The 16,394-nt window shown below is 46.8% G+C and overlaps 1 protein-coding gene across 6 annotated transcripts in view; it reads right to left on the bottom strand.

Moving 5' to 3' along the window:
• The window catches only part of LOC130524722 (copine-9-like), a 110,608-nt gene that overhangs the window by 56,278 nt on the left and 37,936 nt on the right, over positions 1 to 16,394 (bottom strand). For 5 of the 6 annotated variants that reach the window (XR_008950205.1, XR_008950206.1, XM_057031135.1 and 2 more), the window contains exons 7-15: positions 12,701 to 12,764; positions 11,850 to 11,953; positions 5,429 to 5,533; positions 4,901 to 4,942; positions 4,362 to 4,437; positions 4,229 to 4,282; positions 4,091 to 4,152; positions 3,913 to 3,959; positions 3,085 to 3,266 (exon numbers count right to left, since the gene is read on the bottom strand). Coding sequence is in view for 4 of the 6 variants with exons in the window: in XM_057031135.1 (XP_056887115.1) it covers positions 3,085 to 3,266; positions 3,913 to 3,959; positions 4,091 to 4,152; positions 4,229 to 4,282; positions 4,362 to 4,437; positions 4,901 to 4,942; positions 5,429 to 5,533; positions 11,850 to 11,953; positions 12,701 to 12,764 (736 nt within the window). In the remaining 2 variants the exon portion in view is untranslated. The remainder of the gene's footprint in view (positions 1 to 3,084; positions 3,267 to 3,912; positions 3,960 to 4,090; positions 4,153 to 4,228; positions 4,283 to 4,361; positions 4,438 to 4,900; positions 4,943 to 5,428; positions 5,534 to 11,849; positions 11,954 to 12,700; positions 12,765 to 16,394) is intronic. The other variant, XM_057031136.1, reaches the window with a different exon arrangement.

Genomic DNA, 16,394 nt, shown 5'->3' with positions numbered 1-16,394 from the left:
TGGCTTTATAGCGATGATCCGCGTCCTGTACTGTGACATTGAGAGTATGCTGAAGTTTAATGGCAGTCTGTGTGCTCCCTTCAGAGTGCGTAGAGGCGTCCGGCAGGGCTGTGCCCTCTCTGGAATGCTCTACGCTCTCTCCCTCGAACCCCTTCTCTCTAGGGTCCGTGCAAATGTGGATGGCCTGTTTTTACCGTCCTTTTACAGAAAAATTGTTTTATCTGCCTACGCAGATGATCTAATAGTAATGGTGCGCAGCCAGAGGGACGTAGATGTTTTATCTAATTTAACAGTTTTATTCAACCGCCTGTCCGCGGCCAGGGTCAACTGGCAGAAGAGTGAGGCCCTGGCCGTTGGCAGGTGGAGGACAATGGTCTGCCGGTCCTTCCCCAGGACCTTGCCTGGCGGAGGGACGGCCTAAAGTACCTCGGTGTTTTTATTGGAGATGAAGAAACTGAAAAGAAAAATTGGCTCGACACGTTGGAAAAGGTAGACGGAAAACTAAAAATGGAAATGGCTCCTCCCCCGCATGTCGTACAGAGGCAGAACTCTTGTCCTCAATAACCTGGTGGCCTCTGTGCTCTGGCACCGGCTCAGCTGCATGGAGCCACCCTCGGGGCTACTGGCACAACTGCAGACAAGAGTTCTGGCCTTCTTTTGGGACGGCATGCATTGGGTCCAGCAGGGGGTGTTGTACTTGCCCAGAGAGGAGGAGAGGACAGGGCCTCATCCACCTGGCCAGCAGGACCGCCGCTTTTAGAATACAGTTTGTACAGAGGTTTTTAACAGGGCCGGCGGACCTAATGTGGAGAGATGTGGCCAGATGTGTCTTCAGACGGGTGAGTAACTTGGGGCTGGATGATGCTCTGTTTTTAACTGACTTTAAATTTGCAAAGTTAAATGGGCTACCTCCATTTTATCAGAGTGTTGTTAAGGCATGGGCCCTTTTTAAAGTTGAGAAAAGAACCAGCTCTGAATCTCTGTATTGGCTGCTAAGGGAACCCACGGTGCACGGAGCCAGGCTGGATGGTCTCGGCCGAAGCCCCGCCGAGGCTGACGGCTGCACTGTGGCGGACCCGGACCCTACTCCTCCAGCACGTAGTGGCCGTGGCAGGGCCAGACCTAACGGGTGCGGAGGCAGTGGGTTCCCTGTTAGGCATCCGCTCTACCCAGGCAGCTGAGGGGGTGCTTCGGTTATGGAGGAACAGACTCAGCACAAGAGAGAGGCGTATTCTTGAGGACTACGGCCAGGGGACCGAACCCGACAGCGAGGACCCCTTCCCGGAGATCAGGCTGGTTGCCCACCTCGGGAATCTAGACGGTCCTCTCCTCAGACCAGCAAAGACCTTCTCCCTGGTAGCAGTCGATAAGAAGACCCTGTACAACGACTGTGTGAGGGTACTAAACAGGAGAGGACTGTCGAACAGGAGCACCAGCGTGTGGGCCGATCGACTAGGAGGGGATGGAGCCCGCCCCTGCTGGAGGGTCCTTTACAAGCCGCCCCTGAAGAAAAGGACCGGGGACCTCCAGTGGAGGATCCTACATGGGGCTGTCGCCTTGAACGCTCTCCTCTCCAGAATGAACGCTGCTGTGTCGGACCAGTGCCCGTTTTGTTCCGGGCAAGAGACTGTGTTCCACGCGTACAGTGAGTGTGAGAGGCTCACTGTACTTTTTAATGTCATGAAGGGTGTTTTTAATGGTTTTAAGGAAACCTTTTCTATTAGAACTTTTATTTTTGGCGCAGGTTACAACTCAAAAGCCGCTCGCAACAAGTGGCAACTCCTGAATTTTATCTGTGGTGAGGCAAAAATGGCAATATACGTCTCCAGGAAGAACAAAATTTCAAAAACTGGAGACAGTGAGGCCGCCTCTGTATGGCGCTGTAATGTCCGGTGCAGGCTGACGTTGGAGTTTGGGTTTTATAAAATGATGAACGACCTCGGCAAATTCCAGGACATATGGTGTCACAAAAATGTTTTATGCACTGTGACAGAGGATCTTTTGCACTTTGCACACCCCCTGGTGGGATAAATTGTATTGTATTGTATTGTTGAGTTCTTAATATTTATTTATTTATTTATCTATTTTTATTGTGGGTGGTATCATTACTATTATAACTATTGTTATTGTTATTATGATTACTATTATAACTATTGTTATTGTCATTATGATTACTATTATTATTGTTATGATTATTATTATGATTATTACTATTATTGTTGTTCTGTGGGTTTTCTAAACAGGGCGTTTTGTGGCCCTGTGTAAATTTGTGAATTAAAGTATTTTGTAAAAATCAAAAAATCTCTTTCTCTTCTCCTCTCCTCTCCTCTCCTCTCCTCTCCTCCTCTCCTCTCCTCCTCTCCTCCTCTCCTCTCCTCTCTCTCTCTCTCCTCTCCTCTCCTCCTCTCCTCTCCTCTCCTCTCCTCTCCTCGCTCTCTACCCAGGCGGCCATCAGCAGGAGGTTCCCCCTACATGAGCCTGGTCCTGCTCAAGGTTTCTTCCTGTTAAAGGGGAGTTTTTCCTTGCCACTGTTGCTTGTCTGGGGTTAGGCCCTGGGATTCTGGAAAGCGCCTTGAAACAATTTTGATTGTATAAGACGCTATATAAATAAAGATTGATTTGGTTTGATTTGTTAGCGTGTCATGCTAACTGACAAGCAATCACTCACTACAAAGATAGGTTACCAGAGAGCAACATTCTTTTCTCATGCAACCAACCTTGCATCATAACTCCTCAGGTCTTTTGACAAAGTAAAAAAAAGTATATAAATATAATAACATTTTATCGAATGCATTTGTATTGATATTAATTACATGTGTTTTGTAAACATTTTATGGCACAGTCATAGTCAGCTGAAGTACAAACAGCATTGGCAGATCAGGATGTGTATGACAGCACTTGTTTAATGTTAAACCTACTGAGTGATTTGGAAGAACTAGCAGCTGGATCACAAACTGTCAGCTTTGAAGGGCTACAGAAATATTGGTTTCTCCCCTGACCCAGAGAAAAACTGAAGACGTCAGCCTGTTAAAAGCCTGTTTGCATTTGTATCTAAATGGTAACAGCAACACTGCAAACACTCACCAATGGGAAGGCGTGAGAGATCTTTCCATCTGGGGGAAGTTTTGCTCCGAAGCCGTATGCAGGAAATAGTTTGTCACTGTCGTAGTCCTGGATAATTTCACCCACTGCCTTCAGTGCCATGGCGTACATGTTCATTTGGTATGGACTCATGTAGTGCAACGAGGTGGGCTGAGATGGATTACCTGCAAAAACAATTACCTGTTTGCATTAGCTCCTCATTTGGACAGCAGCAAATGACTTAATGATGATTTAATTCACATTCACTAAACTGGAGAAAGGTGCTACAAAGCAAAAGAGATTTAAAATAAGAAAAGTGAATTGAGGCCAACATGAACCCCTTCCGTGAATCAATTCTGATCTTATTTCAAGTCCTCTGTCAGAATTCAGGGTGTTTGGTGGAAAAAGAAAGAATTATAATCTGAGAAGCTTGACCTCCTGTCATGGAAGGTCTGTTGGTCATCTGCACTGCTGATGATCTGGTGGCCATCTTGATTATGAGTTTTTCCCTATTTTTGTTTAGATTTCTGGCCAAAATATGCTGCAACATTTGAGCAGCAGTCCATTGCAGTGACTAGTATGCACCGAATGCTTAATGTCCTGCGAAGCTCCTGCCACCAAGGTTGCTTTTGAAGACCATTTATGTCTGTAAGCTGTCCATTTCAAGAGTGAGCTTCTGTATATTGCTCTCTTAACCCTCATTACCCTCATTGAACTATTACTTATAAGTGTGCGTACATATGTAATACTTTTTAGGAGGAGAAGATGACCGAAGCCATTGAGACATTTTGTGGGAGGAGCCGCTCCCACAGAGCAATGGAACTGTCCTACCATTAGATGCTGTGAAGTCGATGGCCACAGTGAAGTTGAGTTGCGTCCTGGATGGAGATGGAAGACAGACACCATCAGGGTGAAACAGCATCACAGTCCTTCAGCATTAAAACACTTTACATTATCCCAGGATGCTTTTTCACTTTCACAGCAGAAAACGGGTGGAACAACAACGTACCCTCCACGAATGAAGTCAACAAAGGTGTATTCTGATTCTGCTTTGAACGACAGCAGCGTCACCTTGACAACATTCATTAGAGCAGAGAGATGTGTTAAACAGTCAATTAAGCGTGATTGTGGAAACCCAAGCACTTACTGTTCCAGAGTTGATGTATTTCTTTTTCTTTCCTTTCTTTTTTGGATTAAGGACCTTTAGCGGGAAATCAGACAGGAGTTTGTGACAAACGAGCAAAGATCAGAGAGGACAAGAAGCGGCAAAGCAGTTTTACCTCGTACACGTTGAACTGGTTCTGACCTCGGGACAGTTCTCTGTAGCTGGTTGTGAACTCTCCAATGAAGTCGTGACTGTGGGAAAAATGGAAAATTCCAGCATGATTAATGAAGAAGTTTGGGGGTGGATCGGTTTTACATACTCAAATATCTCATGAACATTTCTGAAGCTCCACATAAGAATGTGTAACTGTAAAATATATGAGAGGTATCAAGCCATCACCAGCGTCACCAGCCATGAGGACAGAATCGGCAGCTGCCCTAGAACAATGTGCTGATACTGTTTCATCCCAACACCTGAGGAAATTCACCAGAACACTGACATATTAATTTAGTGCCAGCTCGCACTACCAGGTTTCCAATTATAGCCCCAGAGGGGTGAGTCTGACTGAAGGATGCGCCAATCTGTGGATTCTGGCCTCAGATGTTCATCCAGCACCTGCCAGGAGAGCGTAACTTTGTCCCAAGACTGAAAAGCAGGGTAACAGGTGAAAGACACAGTCTGGACCCATCATTGAAGAAAATAACCTGGGCCTACCTCCCATCTCTGTCCCAGTCGTAAACATCCACCTTAACTGTCCTGAAGTTAGAAAGAGGAAGAAGAAGAGGAGGTCAAGCCATTTCTGGTACCTGTCTCATTAAAGTACCAGCAGTGGCAAATCTAGCCACATCACACACTTCACCTGTCGGCTTCTGGCTATTAAATGGTGGCAGACATCCTTTTACCTAAAACACCATTAGAAAGTGTTAACTAAACTAATTGCTTCTTAGTTTGAATCAGGACATACAAAATGTTAATGTTGTTGTTGCCATTTCCTTCCATGTTGGTTTGAATAATGACACCGACAAGATGGCCAACTACTGGCATGAGTCTTAATAGCACACTGAACCAGTTGACTTCCACGAAATATATGTTGGTGCCGATGTACTATAGAGAAAGATTTTATTCACATCACCTTTTACAAAACGGCTGCCAAATAGTAGCCACATCCTGGTACTCTAGTGCAGTATTCTGAAAGGTGTCATCGTCTAGACGTGACCGCTGTGATGACACATGGTCACTCACCTGTCATAGTCTCCGTTACAGAGTGCTCGTACAGGGATGGTGAATGGCTGCCAAATGGGATTCAAATTGTTCTTGATCATTTCAGTCTTGTGGCAGATGGTGAACCTGGAAACATGCAGACGCATCATAGTTAAAAAGATTATTTAACTAGCTGCTTTCACATTGTGGCGACAGTGAGATATTAACCGTTTGAAAAATATGCGTGGTAAAGATGGTAAATGTACAATCAAGAAGTCTGTTTAGATTCTCAGTCAAGAAGTCAATTTTATGGGTTTAACTAAAATTACAAGAATATTGGCAGCATCTACTTTTTTCTTAAATGATCTGCTGTTGGCGCCTCACCATGCCTAATGTGTGTTCTGTCTTGCCCTGTCCTCCCATTCACATGTGCCTCTCCTGTACTAGATTGTATTACTTGTAAGCATCCAGCATCCTTCTTGTCTTGGTTGTTGATTTAAGGTCTTCCCATGCCAGCCTAGACATAATTTCCTCCCAGATGGCAACGCCCAAAACACCTCCCCGGATAGGCAGTTGGAAGCCAGCTCTCAATGAGGACGAGGAGCAGCTATGCATTGAGCTCCTCTTGGATGTCTTAACTATTCACCCTATCTTCAATACTAAGCCCAACCACCATATGAAGAAAATTCAATTCAGTTGCTTGTATTTATATACTTTAGGTAATTACCCAAAGCTCATGACCATAGCTGAGGGTTGGACCGTTGTTAACTGGTGAAGAGTTGAAACTCTGCAGTAGATGGGAGCTGAAGACCATCATGACAGATTCATCAGTTAACTATTTCCAGCAGACTCTTAATATTTGTCTGGGTCTCTGAGGTCTGGGCTTCCAGTCTGGGCAGATCAGATTATATATTTCTGAACACTGATCGATTGCAGCCGAGGGTGTCTTGGTGCCAATTGCACTTAAGGACATCCTTGTGTTCAATATTTCTATGGTGTTAGTTAGTGACAAGCTGTGGTTTGTATGGAGGTCTGACAAAAGAACACTGGTTAGGTAGGCCCCCCCTTCCAATCACTTCCAGCCAAACTGCCTCAGACAACACAGCTTGTAGTGTCATTGGGACACTCAAAATTCGCCATAGGATAAGATGACAGCCAGATTAGAGAAACAAGACAGGCTAGGACAGTAATATGTGACAGGAATATATAATTTTAGGAGGACTTTAAAATCTACTCTAAATTTAACAGGGAGCCAACGTAGAGAAGCCAAAACTGGACGAATGTGGTCTCTTTTCCTGGTTCCTAGTCAGCACCAGAGCAGCTGCATTCTGGACCAACTGTAGAGACTGTAATGACTTCTACAGGCAGCATGATAAAAGTGAATTACAATAATCCAGCCTGGAGGAAATAAAGGCATGGACCATTGTTTCTACATTATTGGGAAAGGACGTTCGGAACTTTAGCGACGTTGCACAGGTGATAGTATCAGCCCTTGAGACATACTTAATATGGGTATCTAAAAACAAATCCTGAAAGAACAATGGTTTCTTATAGTGGTACGGAGACAGGTTAATGCCCCCCAGCAAGGCTACATCAGTAGAGAATATGTTCCTAAGGTGTTTTGCGCCTAGTGTGATTTCAGTTTTCAGCTTGATTTTTGTTCAATTATAGGAAATTTCTGGTCATCCAGGCCCCTATGTCTTTGAGTTTCAGGAGTTTCAGGAACTGATCGGTTTGGTCTGGATTCATTGATAGATATACCTAATTATTAGGTCAATATCTTAGTTATGCTGCTATAAGCCGAGGCTGCCCGGGTCCAGAAACATGTTCACCTGACAGACCTCTGTCACCCCACTGGTCTCCTCTCTCTCTCCTCTCCTCTCCTCTCCTCTCCTCTCCTCTCCTCTCCTCTCTTACCCAGCTGGCCATCAGCAGGAGGGTCCCCCTACATGAGCCTGGTCCTGCTCAAGGTTTCTTTCTGTTAAAGGGGAGTTTTTCCTTGCCACTGTTGCTTGTTAGGGGTCAGGCTCTGTGATTCTGTAAAGTGCCAAGAAACAATTTTGATTGTAACAGACGCTATATAAATAAACATTGATTGATTGATTGATTGATTGGTTGATTGATTGATATAATTGGGTGTCATCAGCATAATAGTAGGAAATTTTTGAATGCTTCCTGATTATTCTACCGAGAGGGAGCACTTAAAAAATAACCAGAATTGACTGAGTACTATGGAACTCTATGGTAGACTTTATTAGGAGCAGAGTATTCATTGTTAAGGTGGACAAATTGAAGCCAGTCAGATAGGTAACGACTACACCAGTTTAAAGCACAGCCTTTTTTACCAAGTATTTTTTCCATTCTCAGTAACAGAATGTGATGGTCAACTGTGTCAAAAACAACACTGACGTCTAACAGAAGAAGAACAGACATCAGTCCTGTCTCTGTTGCCTGATTCTGGCTGCTTTTCTGGACTACATGTTTGGTATGAACTTTTGTGATTATACTGTCTGGAATGCCCACTGCTCATTCCTGATTGGAGTCCCGATTCATTCAGTTCATAACAGTCTGACCAGATGAGGACCTGCACAGCCTAAGTGGAAGACAGCGTTCAACACCCCGACTGGCCACTACGAGTATCTGGTAATGCTCTTTGGATTAACCAACGCACCGGCCGTCTTTCAGGCCTTAGTTAATGATGTTCTTCGGGACATGTTAGATCAGTTTGTCTTTGTGTACCTGGACGACATCTTAATCTTTTCTAAGGGCCACAAGGATCACGTGCGACATGTGCAGGCAGTACTGCAGCGGCTACTGGACAACCAGCTGTTTGTTAAAGCCGAGAAGTGCCAGTTTCATGCCCCATCAGTGTCCTTCCTCAGATTCATCATTGCGCCGGGGAGCATCCAGATGGACCCAGGGAAGGTCTCGGCAGTAGCGGACTGGCCACGCCCCGAGTCCCACAAGCAGCTGCAGCGGTTCCTGGGGTTCTACCGGCGCTTCATTCGGAATTATAGCTCCGCTGCCAGCACCAAGACGGGGTTTGCGTGGACCCCAGAGGCGGACGCAGCATTCCGGGAGCTCAAGGGGCGGTTCACGACTGCCCCCATCCTGCAACTGCCAGACCCTAGCCGTCAGTTCGTGGTCGAGGTGAACGCCTCCGACACGGGGGTGGGTGCGGTGCTGTCCCAGAGGGCTCAGGAGGACCAGAAGCTGCACCTGTGCGCGTTCTTCTCCCGCCGCTTGACGCCAGTGGAAAGGAATTACGACGTGGGAAATCGGGAGCTGCTTGCCGTCAAGTTGGCCCTGGAGGAATGGCGGCACTGGCTGGAGGGTGCTACGCTGCCTTTCATCGTGTGGACAGACCACCGCACTTGGAATACATTCGAACAGCCAAGTGGCTGAACTCCAGGCAGACTCGGTGGTCACTGTTTTTCACCCGATTTAACTTTACCCTTTCCTACCGCCCAGGGTCCCGCAACGTCCCGTGCCCGCCTAAGCTGCCTAAGCGCTGTCGGCAAAGGAGACGGCCCAACTTGTTATCCAGCATGTCTTTCGGCTTCATGGATTACCGGAGAGTGTGGTGTCAGACAGGGGTCCTCAGTTTGCCTCTGTCTTTTGGAAAGAGTTCTGCGGGCATCTGGGAGCCACCGCCTGTCTGTCCTCTGGATTCCACCCGCAGACCAACGGCCAGACGGAGAGGATAAATCAGGACCTGGAGATGGCCCTCCGGTGCATGGCAACACGGGACCCGGCCACATGGTCGACCTTTCTGGGCTGGGTCGAGTATGCCCACAACTCCCTGATCGGTTCGGCGACGGGAATGTCGCCGTTCCAGTGTGTTTTTAAATATCAACCCCCTCTGTTCCCGGCACAAACAGGCGAAGCGTCTTGTCCCTCTGCAGCAGCTTATGCCCGCCGCTGCAGGCGGACGTGGCCCAGGCTCGGGCCAATATTCTGAGGGCGGGCGCCCGGTACGAGGTGGCAGCCAACCAGCACCGGACCCCGGCCCCCAGATACAGAGTGGGACAACGCGTGTGGCTATCTACGCGGGACCTGCCTCTTAGGGGGTAATCCAGGAAAATGGCCCCGCGTTTGTGGGACCATTCCCCATCGTCAGAGTCATCAGCCCGGCAGCAGTCAATGCGCGTGCACCCCACCTTCCACATTTCTCGGATTAAGCCTGCTCACGAGAGCCCCTTGGTCCCGGATCTCCCGGCCCCACCTCCCGTCAGTCGGCTCCTGCGCTCCAGACCCCGCGGCAGGGGTCTCCAATACCTGGTCGACTGGGAGGTTTACGGACCTGAGGCGAGGTCCTGGGTACCGGCACGTCACATCCTGGACAAGGAGCTAATTCGTGACTTCCACGCCAGACACCCGGATCAGCCTTCACGACCCAGGAGAGTGGGTCGTGCCAGACTTCAGAGGGCTGGACCAGACGTGGAGGCGGAGGATGAGGACCGTGGTTTGGAGTCGTCAGGGTCGCAGGAACTCTGACCCCCTGCCCTTCCCAGGAGGGTGACCCTGGACTTTCTTTGGGGACGTCGGGAGACACCCCCTGAGGGGGAGGCTCTGTCACAGCTGCGGGCAATCATGCCCGTGAGCCGCCTCGCCCCACACACCTGTTGTGCATCCAGACTCTTGTAGTATCTGACCCGCTCTGTGCAGGCCTTTACCTCTGAAAAGGCCGCAATGTGTTTAGCAGGCAGCCTAAGTACCATATTAGGACATGCTCCACATGTGTGTCCTGTGTCTTCTTCCTTTATGTAAGAGAAGCTGCTAAGAGATGACACTGGAGCCTGTGGGCTCCTGGTTGTTCTCCATATGAGGATGTGTAGCATGAAGCCTTTTCAACATTCCCTTTTTTGGTATTAACTTAACGCTATACCATTGGGTTGGCCATACTGTATATCGTGAGGTCATCAGAAAAGAATGTGTTTACTTGACTGTGTAAGAAGGAGGTGTCGATGTAGACACCTCGGAGTTCTTCACCAACGGGACCGCAAAACCTCCCTCGGACACCTGCAGCGTCCGATTGATACCTGACTGTTCTCTCCAATAAACATCTTTGATAACCAAGTCGGTGTCTGCGAAGCTTCCTTCCTCATCAACACATCTCGGCTACCACCAGGAGAAAATTCACAACACTCTAATGAGCACTCTTCTTAAACCCCGGAAGCACACCTGCTCTCTGCAAGATCGTTATTCATTCCCGATGACTTTCCAGCGTATTCCTGTTTGCCTGCCTGCCCGATCTCAACCTTGCCTGTCTCCGACTATTCTGTTCTGCTCGCTCCCCGGAGAATCCTGTCTGTTGTCTGTGTCCGACAATAAAGCGGTGTTCAGCCAGACTCGTGTGTCGCATTTGGGTTCTTATCTGGTCCCTGACAACCTGTGGATCTTTATCCAGTTCCTGTAAGAATTATCAGAACTGTAACCTGAAGGCCCAGTTTTAAGAGGATCTACATACACTCTAATGATTTCTGAGCTCTGCTGAGGTTCTGGTGACAGATGTCACTATGCAACGGAGGCAAATGTGAATAAAATGCAAGCTCACAGTCCTAAACTACTACCAGAGCTGAGCTGTGGAGAGGAAGTGAAGAGGGATGGAAACTAAAGGTGTTGTTAGGAGAACAGGTGCTCTCAGAACAGTTGTGTCTTCAATAACCTTTTGAAAGAAGAGGGGATTGCCGCTCTTCTGACAGACCTCTGAAGGTCATCCCACCATCAGGGACCAAGGGATGAGAAGAGTCTGGATTGTGGTGCCTGTACAGACGTCTTTGCCAGTTGATATGTGCGGAACAAAGCAGATGAGGGGTAGATGGACTCCAACAAGACTGTTTAAGTAAGAGGTGCTGGTCCTCTGTCGACCAGCACAAGGGACTTGAAGTTAATGTGGGCCCACTTCAGGTGTTTGAAGACCAGATGCACCACCTTGGCCCACACATTGGCCCGCTGGTTTGTCACACCCTACAGCAGTAGTCAATGCAGGAGATCAACATGACCAGCTGCTGGGTGGCATGCTGGGTTAGAAATAGTCTGATTTTTCTGTTGTTGAAATCGGTCTGTTTAATTTCTTCCTGTTCATTTAAAAAATACCAATAATAAATTTGATATAGTGGCAAATTTCTGAACTCACATGAATGTAAAGAAGTACAAAACAAAATGAAACTTTGTGGACAAGGTGTAAATTAATGATCATCAGGTGGGGGAAGAAGATTTGAGTGCGGCAACTTGGAGAAGGTTACAGATAAGGAAGATGCATGACTGTGAATGTTAACAGACGGGTTTTGAACTCAGGCCAGAACCTTAGTGCAACTGTTATAAAATGAGGGCAAAGTAGTGGATGGATTTGTTCTTGAGAACAAATAGAAAAAGAGACAGCAGCACCAGTGTCTAGAACTCTGAAGTTCTTATACCATAATAAATCCAGCTTAAATAACAACATATAACAAACACTCACGTTCCATCCTCGTTGCTCCGGTAGAAGACAAGAAATGGGTCAGACTTCCCAAAGAAGTCCTTCTTGTCGAGCTTGTTGGCACAGAACTGCATAGTGGCAATGTCCTGAAGAACAACAACCCGTCAGTTACGGATGAAAACCGCATGATCCCAACAAGCCACGCCACAGTTGAATGTGCTGTCTTGACAACAAGAGGACTTTCTCAACAACAACAGATAGTTATTCGTGATGCTCCTCAGGTTGGAGGGTAAGCCAGAGCTTATATTACGCTTAACTCAGGAAGTGAACATTTAAGAGTTAGTGTGCATGAGCGACTGTAGTTTTAGAGACACGGCATGTAAAAAAGAAGAGACCTTTTCATTGATTTCCAGCAGACCGGACTGGACAGATTCAGTTATACCATCAGACTTTCTTATGTTTAAGCTGCCAGCAGGTTATTCATTTCTGGCACACTGGTGCCAGGATCATTACTAATAAATATTATTACACTGACTCGCCAGCGGGGGAGAGGGCTGTGATACTGACTCAGCAGGGCCTGTCCTATAATTCTGACCCTGTTGGGTCTGTCCCGTGACACTGACCTGGCCCTGTCTGACTTGTGACAATGACCTGGGCGGGTCTGACCTGTGATTCTGAACTGGTCCTGTTGGACCTGTGTTACTGACTTAGCCTGACCTGTGATACTAACCTGGGCAGGTTTGACCTGTGATTCTGAATTGGTGCTGTCTGACATTGTGATACTGGCTGATTCTGACCTGGGAGTGTCTGGGCTGTCATACTGACCCAGCAGGGCCTGACCTGTAATTCTGACCCGCCCCCCACCCAACCCCAGTCTGACCTGTGATACTGACCCGGCAGTTACTCAGCTCCTCAGCTGCAAAGATGATGGTTCCACACTTCTTTCCAGGAATCCCACTGAAACCGGAGATAGAGACAGATCAAGATTCAAAGAGCAAACACACTGCAGCTGATGAGTTCAGTGCTGATCTAATTTGATTACTGTCCAGCAGATCAGCAGCAGTGATCTGTACTCTCCTGCCTACAGCTACTGTTCCATGATGGATTAGTAAAGGTTCTGGCGCACAGAGACAGCAGTGGGGTTGGATAGACAGAGCTGTAATGAACAGTCAGGTCCATGACCCCCACCTCATTTCTGATTCTGTTTACTCCACTTCACTCCACTCCACTCCCTCACACACACACGCACAGGTGCACGCGCACACGCACACGCGCGCACACACACATATACATTGCTGCTCTTACTCCTGTCACAATATCCAAATTTGTTTTTCAAAAAGTATCTAGATGATACATTTGATTTACATTTGTAAACACAAGTTGACTCATTGAAACATGTGGCCATTAAACAATACACACACAAATGATGGAAGAATGTGTGCCTTTGGGTGAAATACACCTTGAAAAGGATTTTGGTATCAGAACTAACTTTCCATTTTTGCTGTGAACCTGTGTTGAATGCTTAATAGCACATCAACACCCTCCTCATGCCTGACAGATCCACTTTACTGGGCTACTCTACTCCTCCTACATGCTGTTAGGAAACAGTATAGATTTTCAACTTTTTATTCAAAGCGGACTGATGCCACGGGGGAATAAAGGACGGTCTTAACATCTTCCATCTGGGGCAGCAGCAATCAATACATTTCCAACAGCTGTATCTTTGAAGTGATACAATCCCCCAAGTTAACAGGTGAAGGTCAAACGCCATCACTGGAGAGCAGAAGAATCATTCTTCCTAATGAAGAAGCTCTGATGAATCCTCTGATAAAAGAACATTTAGCCCATTACTTCATGAAAACCTCAGCTTTTATTTTACTTACTCTGATCTGTCACAGTGAAAAAATATATAAAGTATCTTTAAATAATCGTATTTGAGGTGGTCTACATGATTTTATATATTTTAATGATATGTAAATCAAACCTATCATAATACTTTATTTAACCAGGTTAGTCCCAGTGAGACTTTTTAAAAATCTTTATTCAAGGCGAACCACACAGAGAGAAGAGCAGACCATAAATATTAATGTTGAGGAATTTAGGTCAGACCCAGAGAAACATAGCAGAGAAGCCATTCTGGTGCTTCCCCTCTCAAAACGTCGTCATCATTAACCCCTGCATCACCATTATCCTCATTGTTGGTAAACACAGGGGTCCTTCTACACGGGGGCACACAGCGGCCTGAGCCCCTACCCAGGAGTCCAAGGCTCCTGTGGTGGCACACATGCTGACAAAATAATAATCAACTTAATATGCATTAAGACAACAGGAGAACATGTGAAGTTCCCATGTAGTTAATGTTAAAACCAGACGTTGTCCAGAGGCGCTTGAATGGCTTCGCCTTGAAGATCGAGAGTGTCTTGACTGTGTGTCCTTCAGATGTTCTAGAGGTGGATTTATGTAGGTTACTGCAGCTCTTCTATCTTCTTCCAGTTACACGCTGCACTGGCACACGTGTCTTTGCCCCAACGGTCAAGCAGCCACCCGCTAGCTGTTGAACATCCCTCCCCTGCTCCCAACCAGTCAAAACACCACCCACAACACCCCGCTGTGACCTTTCTATACGCTGTATAGCTGTAGCTGTATATGTAAACAATGGAATAAACTAACCCAACACATGCAGGAACAGGAAGCTGGAGGCTTTACACCTTCCAGCGGGAGCAAATCCCCCCAGTTCAGTGCTTCCACAGTGTGATGAGTGAACAGGTTTGAATAAATAAGAGCCATGCTGTTTTCCTGTGATGGGGTGCCGGATCCTATTGCATGATGTTTCCCCACAGGTGAAAGTGCTGCTGTGTTCCACCTGTGTTACCTATGAACACATTTTGGTTCCATAACCAACAGCTCTCACAAGCTTTATTCTGGTTTGGGGGTCTGGTTCTTACTTGAGAATCCACCACCATCAGGATCAGCATAAATGCAGGACCCTGAGTAGCCCCACCACCTGTGCAAACTGAAGAGTGGCAACATTCAGCTGCGTTACAGGTTATGGCAGTCTGAACCAGTTTGACCCAGTTCACAAGCCTGGGCACAATGATCTGTCTCTTTCAGCAATGGACGCATGTTGCTGCCGGAAGAGGTATTAAGTTGGGTCACCTAACCTCTTAGTTGTATGCTCATGGGCTCATTTCCTTGCTGTTAGCTGAGGATCTTCTCCTACTAAGTGTTAGCATGATTAGAGCTCAGCTTCTCTCCACCTGTGCAGCTTGTGAGGTCAGAAACCCTGCAGTTTATTTATTCTACTGCCAGCATTTAGCATTGCTCCGATGTGAAACTCCCACATGATGTCCTGTGTGTTCAAGAGACATTTTCACCTGAGCAGAAGCTGGAGGGACTAGATTCCCCACATAAAGACTTCTATGTGGGTGGGAATCTACCGCTACTCTCCCATCATCTTGGCTGGATCATTGCGTATGTATGCGGCTCCTAACTGCAGCACAGGTCAGACCTGAGAATTGGCCATTACAGATGTTATTCCTCTCTCCTTTTCTGTGAATGATGGTCCACCTCTGTCCATGGCAACAGGAGTGATTGCTTGAACTTGAGTGAGGAGGACATTCGAGACTACCTTCTCCAGTTTAATTCTGTTGGGTAACACTGACAGATGTTGCTGTGTTCTGTCAAATAAACGTCATAATCCACAACATAGCATTCACCTCTGTCAGGTTCTATATTGAACAGGTTGGTGGACCTACAGACAGCTGACAACAGTTTGGTTTTCCTCTGCAGTGTTCTGTAGCAGCATTTATCACATCCTTGAGCTTTATATAATGGACATACCACAATCTTTGTTTTGATGATGAACAAAAGCCTTCGTTCATGTTGATACCAATAATCGTTACACTCAGAGAACCAAGGCTCTTTGGTATTCTGAGTAGACAGTGCATTTACATGCACACACGAAAAACAAGAACAGCATCAAGATCAGAGAAGGGACGACGTTGGTGAACCATTGTTTTCTGTCTGTGGTTTGTTTGTGAGGTGGTCGAGTACTTAGGCCATCATTTAACAAATGACAAGGCCATCTACAGACAAGGCTGAATGTTGCAATCACAAGCAAACACAACTGTCCATAATGACAGCATCTATTGAGTTTTCACAAAGAGCACATTATCCAGACCTCCCCTGCATGTGTCTACACTACAGTATACTGCCCACTGGTGGTGGTGGTGCTATGGGTAAAAGAGGGAACTACATGAGCCTGTCATTGCAGGTGTGTCCACCTGGTCAGCCATGCTGAGGAACCCCATGTCCAAATGTCTGATTAAGACAGAACCAAAAAGACCCGAGGACAAGACCCCGGCAGACACTTCACAACAGAGGCAAGAGCACGTCAGCCATGTGGTATCAGGGTGGTGCGGTGGATGTTTAGAGTGATAAATAATCCATGCTGGAGCCTTTCAGGAGATGTTAGCTGCAAGTGTTGAGATCTCAAGAGAATCTCTGACCTGTTTTCAGTGTGTAGAACAAGTGATGCTGATGGGAGGGATAACTAAAAGTTCACCCCTCACTCAGCAGGAAAAGATT

Source organism: Takifugu flavidus, chromosome 4, assembly GCF_003711565.1.
Source record: "Takifugu flavidus isolate HTHZ2018 chromosome 4, ASM371156v2, whole genome shotgun sequence".
NCBI lineage: Eukaryota > Metazoa > Chordata > Actinopteri > Tetraodontiformes > Tetraodontidae > Takifugu > Takifugu flavidus.
This window is presented reverse-complemented; position numbering and strand designations above follow the sequence as displayed.